General features: G+C 40.2%; 1 protein-coding gene across 1 annotated transcript in view; it reads right to left on the bottom strand.

The window, feature by feature from the left end:
• Positions 1-4,064: 4,064 nt before the first annotated feature.
• The window catches only part of PRKCG (protein kinase C gamma), a 741,415-nt gene continuing 737,044 nt past the window's right edge, over positions 4,065-8,435 (bottom strand). Inside the window, exon 18 of the mRNA XM_069742550.1 lies at positions 4,065-8,069. Coding sequence (XP_069598651.1) covers positions 7,890-8,069 — 180 coding nt within the window. The 3' untranslated portion in view covers positions 4,065-7,889. The remainder of the gene's footprint in view (positions 8,070-8,435) is intronic.

Below are 8,435 nucleotides of genomic sequence, written 5' to 3'. Positions count from 1 at the left end.
ACATGTAATTAGCCACTGCATCCATCGAGACTGTGGCCACTCTTAAGTGCAAATCTCGTGAACATACAGTATATGCCCAACATTGGCCACAAATGCAATGCACACATGGCATTATTTATACATTTTAATAAAATAACCCAGTGCCCAATCTGTCCTATAGGCACTGTCAGTGTCTTTTGGAGTTCCATCTGCGTGCTGTGCTATTCCTCCTGCCATATTTGTAATAAAGCCTCTGACACAAATGTGTTTGTGGGTGCGATTCATCAAAACGTTTTTGCCTTAAAACTGGCATAAGACACTTGAAAAATATTTTGGGAAACAGCTTTGCCAAAATGGGCTGCATTTGGGAGGAGCCAGGGCTTTTTCCTGCCAATCAAATTTTGGAAAAGTTCCAGTGTTTCTTACACCAAAAATGCTACTAGGGCAGCACGGTGGCGCAGTGGTTAGCACTACAGCCTTGCAGCGCTGGGGTCCTGGGTTCTAATCCCACCCAGGACAACATCTGCAAAGAGTTTGTATGTTCTCTCCGTGTTTGCGTGGGTTTCCTCCGGGTACTCCGGTTTCCTCCCACATTCCAAAGACATACTGATAGGAATTCTAGATTGTGAGCCCAATCGGGGACAGTGATGATAATGTGTGTAAAGCGCTGCGGAATATGTTAGCGCTATATAAAAATAAAGATTATTTAAAAAATAAAGATTATTATTACTCCAATCACTGCCTGTAAAACCCCCCAAAATGAGTCGGAGTGTAAGTTGGTATACATGTAACATATAGAATCATGTTCACACTGTGGCTAGTTAGCAAACAAAACCTAAGGCAGAAATAAAGTGAGCATGTACACTGCCGTAAGTAAGTAAATAGTAATAGTACATATAAATGACACAGGGTACTTAGCAAATACTGTTTTTGATCAAAAAGCATAAAAGCCATCCTGCCACGAAAAGGTGCACCCCAATCGGAACGGTCCTTTCCTCTAGTTTTGCAACCTCACCTTGTGCCAGATGACCTCAATGTAGATGGGGCAGAGTGGGACCGAGGTCACCCAGCCATGGGAACTTATATAAATGAAATATCTAGCTCAAAAATGGGGAGACACACCCCTGTTTGCACAAACTAATAGAAACTATAGCAAAAATAAATATGGGCTGGATTATAAGTTGATATATCAAAACATGTTCTGTGGACATATAGCGCACAAAACCCAAGATAGAAACAAAATGAGTATGTACACTGCTGTACGTAAATAGTAATAGTACATATAAATAATATAGGGAACATAGTAAACACTGTTTTTGATCAAAAAAGTGACAAAGTGTACCCCAATTGGGACAGTCCTATCCTAAACCTCATCTAGTGTCAGACGATGTCAATATAGATGGGGGCAGAGCAGATCAGGAGTCCAACTGTTCAGACACCCAGCCATGGGAAGCTATATGAGCGTGGGTGCGTTTCTTTTATATCGTTTCCCATAGCTGGGTGACTGAACAGTTGGACTCCTGATCTGCTCTGCCCCCATCTATATTGACATCATCTGACACATGGTAAAGTTTCAGAGAATAGGACTTTCCTGGTTGGGTACACCTTGTTGCTGGTGGGATGGATTTTATGCTTTCGTAATCAAAAACAGTGTTTACTAAGTACCCTGTTATTTATATGTACTATTACTATTTACTTACTTATGCTCATTTTGTTTCTATCCTATGCTTTGTCCAGTCTGTCTGTAGTAGCTTTTAGCGATAGGCACATGCAGGCAAATGCTATCAAGAAAATGCTCAAAATTATTAAAGCACCGCTTCAGCTTCTACTTCTTCTGCCCCCGAAGAAGCAGGGCGAAACGAGCATGTCGGGGCAGAGAACTGGACTTTATTACCGCCATTGCTTGCCTACAACTCGGGTAATTACTTCATGTAATCACCTTCTTTTTCCATTATATTACTTTGAGTACGCTTTCTCTATATCCCCACAATGGGGTGATGACAATTTATATTTATTTGCACTACTTATGCAGTTTATACTTGTGGCCTCTCCATGGTATATTTTGCTTAGCTATATCATGCAATTATGTCCTAAAAATATGCCATTGCATAATTACCGAAGTATATATGAATTACCATGCCTCACAAATTTTACTTTTAAGTCTCACTCCCTCCTTCTCATCCTGTACCTTTATTATTTTAATTACTTTTTATTAATTATCAATAAAAACATATTTTTTTAAATACACAGTATTGTAACACTCCTTTCTACCCATAGTTAATATGCACCTAGGTTGTTGTTTTGTATTGATACCTTTTGGAAAGTGTTTACCCATTAATATGGGCTCATTGGATTACTAAGACATTGAGCTATTTACTTCTTTATTTATTGCGGTTCTGGAGTGGTGGGTGCTACCAATCTAAATTCCCTGCACTTAGTATTACACTTACCAGCTGCCATCTTCAGTTCCTCCCAGCCCCATGCCACCATCATGTGACCACAACTTCTGACTGACCGGAAGTCAGAAGTAAAGGTCACAAGCTCTCTCTCAAGCCGGCTTAGGACTCTGTTCACACTGGGAAGACTGATGAGCAGTCTTAGACCTTTCTGTTGCTCAGCCTGAGTTTGGGCATCGGTGCTGGCTTGTTCACTGATGTCTAGCTTTTAAGGAGTTAACTTCTTGATTAATATCACTTGAAGATTGAGGCTACTGGGAACGCCTTCTCCCTTTAAGTATGGCTCAGAACATTCCTGGATGCTGACTATAGCATTTGTGTGCCTCTTGCTTCCCAGTCCTGTGTTGGAGTAGCTGTTCATACTCAAATCTTAGTTTGGAGTCTGGTGAAGTATACTCTGTTGTTTGTTCATTCCTCTGTTTATATTGTGGCATCCTGATAGTTTGCTTTGTGCTGTAGTTTACTTTATTCCCTGTCGTTCTTTATCGGTGTCTTCCATTACGGTTCACCTCCTGGGGTGGGGGTTGAGGGTTCAGCTCAGGCCTGACAGAAGATAGGGACAGGTCGGTGACTCAGGCCTCCCTACCATCAAGGGTACCTCTGAGGTTAGGAAAGACAGGGCTCCCCTAGTCTGAGGGGCAGTTCAGGAGCCCAGGTTCCTTATCTCCTGTTTTCCCATTGCTCCCTGTGACACTCTCAATGCAAGTCTATGAGACTCTCGTTCTGGCTTCTCTCTGGCTCTTATAGGCAAACACTGACTTGTGACTTTCAGATTGCTCAGCAAACACTGGAGCGATCTGGCAGATCACATCCTCTGCAAAACCAATTGGAGTAGAGCTGATAAAAGATGAAGATGGTGCCTTGTAAGCATAAGTATAAGACTAGAGGCAAGGAACTTAGATTACTAGAACCACTCCAGCGCTGCAATAAAAAAATATCACAGAAGTGGTGTTTTACATGAGGGGCGCCACTTAATGAATTGGGCACATCACACTCCAGTGAGCCCTTCATTAAGATGGGCATGCACAACCTCAATCTTGATGAGAACGGCCCTATGTTTTTTATATTTAAAAACAAATGCTCGTAAGCAACAGAGAAATATAGAGTGACGGAAAACATCGCTTGTCAAGTTTAGGGACTATTGACAAATCTATCTATTATTAATAAAGTAGATGTTTGATGAAGGATTACTTAGGCCTTCTCAAAACAAATGCAGAGACTGGTAATCACTAGGCGGAAACAGCGGAGCTGTGCATACAGTGCGTGCAGAAAATTAATGTCAGCCTAATCTGAATTGAATAAGCAATTCTCCTCCAGTCATCCGTGAAAAGTCTTGTAGAAGGTGCCGCGAATGTTCCCCTTCCAAGAGTCTTAAGGTAATAGCAATTTGTTAAGTTCCTGAAGAACCTTCCTGTCCATCCACGTAGCAGGTAGAGCGAGCGTGACGGCAAAAAGTAACACATTTTAATGAGCTTTTATTTTCAGAGGATCGTCTCTTCTAATGTTAAACTCCTATATTTTTAGATGATATTTCACTATAAACACATATGTTAGTCGTATTGCACCTTGTGAGATCAAAGATGTTACTATGCATAATAAAATAATATAACAGAAGAAGAATACTTAGAATAATGGTAGGCATGCACTCTGTTTTATTCACATTGCTAGTCAGAGAGATACATTGCAACCTTTCATTTTTAGGAGTACCCGTCACAGAAGAAAGCAATATCATATCATTACATTTCTCATTTCAAGAGTTAATATGATTGTCCTGTTATAAATTAAGTTTATTTACTGGTTTTTAGGCAGGGTACGTAGGACCAGAAATAGTTTACCCATAGCGTGCACCAACAGAGCAGCCGTGACATTTTTTTGTTAGACTACCAGCAAGACATTTAGTACTTATTTTAGTGCTTGATTCTTTTTCATTTTATACACAATTTATGCATTTTTTTTTCATTTAAAATAATTTTTCAGTTTTATAACATTACCCTAAAATGGACATTGTATTTGAGTTCCCTGTTGTATACTGATGATAGTCTTGATATAATACATGTCTATTTTAGAGAAGTTGGGTCAAGGCTGGAGTTGCACAAATGACTGTTGGGAGTGCTGGGTTAGTTCTTCTTGAGGATCATTTTTAGGGATATTCTTGTTTGGTTTTTTTTCATCAAAGGTCATAAAAAATCATTTTGGGAAAAAAGAAAAACGTATATATACAGCTCTGGCAAAAATTAAGAGACCACCACATCAAAACCCTGTCAAGGGCAGCCCCATCTCCAGACCTAAACCCAATTGAAAACCTCTCAAATGTAATCAAGAAGATGGTAGATAGTCAACAATACTAATATTTTATCTCGGAAGAGTTCACAAATCAATATTTTGTGGAATAACCATGATTTTCAATCACAGCTTTCATGCGTCTTGGCATGCTTTCCACCAGTCTTTCACACTGCTTCTGGTGCAAAAATTGAAGCAGTTCTTCTTTGTTTGATGGCTTGTGACTATCCATCATCCTCTTGATTACATTCCAGAGGTTTTCAATGGGGTTCAGGACTGGAGATGGGGCTGCCCATGGCAGGGTTTTGATGTGGTGGTCTCTTAATTTTTGCCAGAGGTGTAAATTACTTTTCCCCCACTATACTTTTCAGTCTTCTTATGGTGCCAATTCACATTGTTACTTCTGGCCTCCTCATACCAGCATCTCAGTGATCACATGACCACCAGTACCAATTGTGGCAAACAAAGATGGAGAAAAAAGGACAGCGTCTTTCTAAGGGAAGTCCTTCATTGTGTTTAATGGAATAGACTTAAATGGGTTGTCCTGGCTTGGGACAAAATTCTGAAGTCCTGTCCTGATGTAGTGAGCACACTGTCATGATTTATAACAATTTTCCATGCATGGGATAATGGCCCAACAAGAAGTATCCGGCTTCTCTCGATTCACTTCTATGGAGAGAAGCAGAGAGTGTCTAGCTAGCTCGTGACCACAAACACGCAAAGCACATACATGTGGTTATGTGACCGCCCACAATCCTGGGGAATCGTGACAGTGCGCTTATTAATGGTCGGCACTTGCAAAAAGTGACTGCAGACTTTTGCCCCAAACCTAGACAAATGCTTTAAAGCAACCATTATTTCCAAAGAAGAAGTGTCTTCGGTGGACAAACCACTCAATCAAAATTGTCTTACTTTCCATGGACCTAATCACTGTATAGTGTATCACAAAGTAAAAGAATCCAGCTTCATTTACAATAAATTAGGCAACCACCTTAACAGGAACCCATCACATTAAACATCCAGTGTGATCTGCCAGTGGTATTTTAAAGAGTAAAAACTACCTTAACTGATATAATTAAACACCGCCTATTCTTTCATTGGAAGTCCAGTGGGCAGTCTTCCCACTCCAGCTGTCTCATAATGTGCGTGTAGTAGCCATAAAAATTATTTAATGTATATTTATACTGTGGGATTTTGATGCTTTCGTGTGGCTATATTTTTGAGAGGCTAGCACCCTTCTGGATGGGGGTATCTAATTTTGTACAATGACCTTTTAGCAATAAGCACTTTCCCTTCATCTCTTTATACTGCTCTTTGTTTTCCAACCTATAGCACGGTAGGACTAAATCAGGGCTAGTCGGGGACAGTCGCCGCGGAGTGGGGGCGCCAAAAAAGCATATCTATCAGGGTGCCAACCTCCACTGCTAGGAAGGGACAGCAGCTGAGTACAGGGAAATTGCTAGGTTATTGTATTTTTTGTCTGCACTGGGAGAAGGTGTTCTTTTTAAAATAACTTAAAATTAAAGTTTTTTGTCTTTTAAGGGATTCGGTCATAATTTCTCCCAAATATTTTCCAACAAAACCATATACTAATTTGTTGACCTTCTCCTGCATGATAACATGCTTTCGAACCTCACACAGCATGTTTTAAGTGACCAGTTCCCTTAAGTCACTGAAAGCTCCCAACCTATATACAGTATATACCTGTTTGTTAGCTACACTTTGGATTAGACGGACAGTCGAACAGTCCTGAGTGGACTGCATGCAAAATACTTTTTATATCTCCATAGAAAGATGACTTCTTTCATTATGATCCTCTGAATATTGTGACTTCTTAAAATTAGCTTAATGAATAGACTTCTGCTCTTTCATTATAGTTCATTAGGCATCCCAATTATTTATTCAAAGTGCCCTCCTTCACTTTCCCTTCCATTTACTGGAACAGAATAAGAAAGTAGAAGCTCAGACGAGGTGAGTAAACGAGCTCTTTGTATTGGCTTGTTATTACATCAGAAACACAATAACCTTATTGTAATAACGCATGTTTCCATAAATCCAAGTAATGTACCAGTGTGCAGTGGAAGAACATGATATCACACACTACTATGTCAATGGTCTAACAAGACGCAACCAAAACCTTCTCCGCTTTACTCATGGTAAGCCCCATCGTGAACCAATGGATAAATTATCATCGAACAAACATACATTTCCTTCAAGTTGGACCCAGCAGTCTTTGTGTGGCGCTAATTTATACTTGTCAAAATACTCATAAACACTACAATCAAAATATTCAGAATACGTGGAAATTATTTATCAAAATATACCCATGGAAGCCCAAACCAGTTATCCCACCACTATTTCTTCGCCAAGTCCAGAAAGACTCCGCGAAACTGATCAGACTAGCGAGCATGTACACATAGCATGATCTCTTACAGCCCATGCACAAAAAAGCAGATGATCTAAGTATATAATACATATATCTTTTTCCGAGGGTCGTTCTTCCTAGAGATAAAGGGAATACCTGTGCCTACGCTGACAGAATAACACTTAGATATATTTTGCACAAACAAATATAATAAAAGGCCATGCATGCCAGTGCTAGATGCAAATTCGGGAGAGATGCAGGCAGTGTTAAGTCCATTCCAAGTCAGGGTTGTGCAAACTAAAAGAGACATTTGCTTCTTATATATTCAGAATCCAAATTTACTTCAAGTATGAGCACTTGTCCAAAATGCGGACTCCCAGGCGTCCATCTTATAGGCTCACAATTGGGTTCCAACATCTGAATTAGATTACCATGTGCCACTTCAAAGTGACCTCGTTGTAGACAGTATAGCAATGACCTGACTCTTCATTAGGTGGTCTTGAGACACCAAGCAACCCAAAGGTAAAACTCACAAATTGCTCATCAGCTCTTTCATATCTTCTAATTATAGTTAAATACCAGATCAGCGTCAGGTCCCGGAAGGAATGGATTCACTATTGCATCCTAGCTCCATCACACGGCACGTTACAACACTTAGTGCTTTTCCAAGATGCAGAATGGGACGAAGGAGAAGATGGGGTTAGGGCATAAACTGCCAAGAAAGCCAATATCAAGGAGGATACCATGCTGACCAAAGCATTGGGGCTTGGAGAAAATGCCTTCTGCTCCTTGTGGTACGTATCAAGTGGTCACACCAAGGATATGGGAACTGGACTGTGAGGATTAGTATGGACAAACTCTGGATTGATGAATGTGAAACCAGCAAATTCACTCTGGTCGATCCCAGCTAAAACCATCTGGTCTGGAGGTGTAAGGACTGGAGCTGCTCGAGTGAAGAATTTGTCAAAATTTTCACCACTCTTTCCGCACTGTAAAAGAAAAAAAAAACTGTATTACACATGCTAATTTACTATTTAAGTGGGTGAGTCACTTTGCTAAAAAAAAACTTAGCTTATGTCTCGAAGGGGATAGATAATAAATGTACCATTGTTGGGGGTCCAACTACTGGGAACTGAAGTGATCCTGATCTGGAGAAAAGTGGCATTAAAGTCCCCTGTGTGGATTAAAACTGGATGCTATTTATGTGTACTACCACTCCATTTACACTGGGGAATTTGGGACTTTCGTTCTCGGTATTGTTTGTGGCTCAAATGGTGGGACCGCCAACAATCATACATTGTGATCCCAATATCACCAATGTATATGGAGTGGTAGTAGTAGTACACGTGAATGAC

This window comes from Ranitomeya imitator, chromosome 10, assembly GCF_032444005.1.
Source record: "Ranitomeya imitator isolate aRanImi1 chromosome 10, aRanImi1.pri, whole genome shotgun sequence".
NCBI lineage: Eukaryota > Metazoa > Chordata > Amphibia > Anura > Dendrobatidae > Ranitomeya > Ranitomeya imitator.
This window is presented reverse-complemented; position numbering and strand designations above follow the sequence as displayed.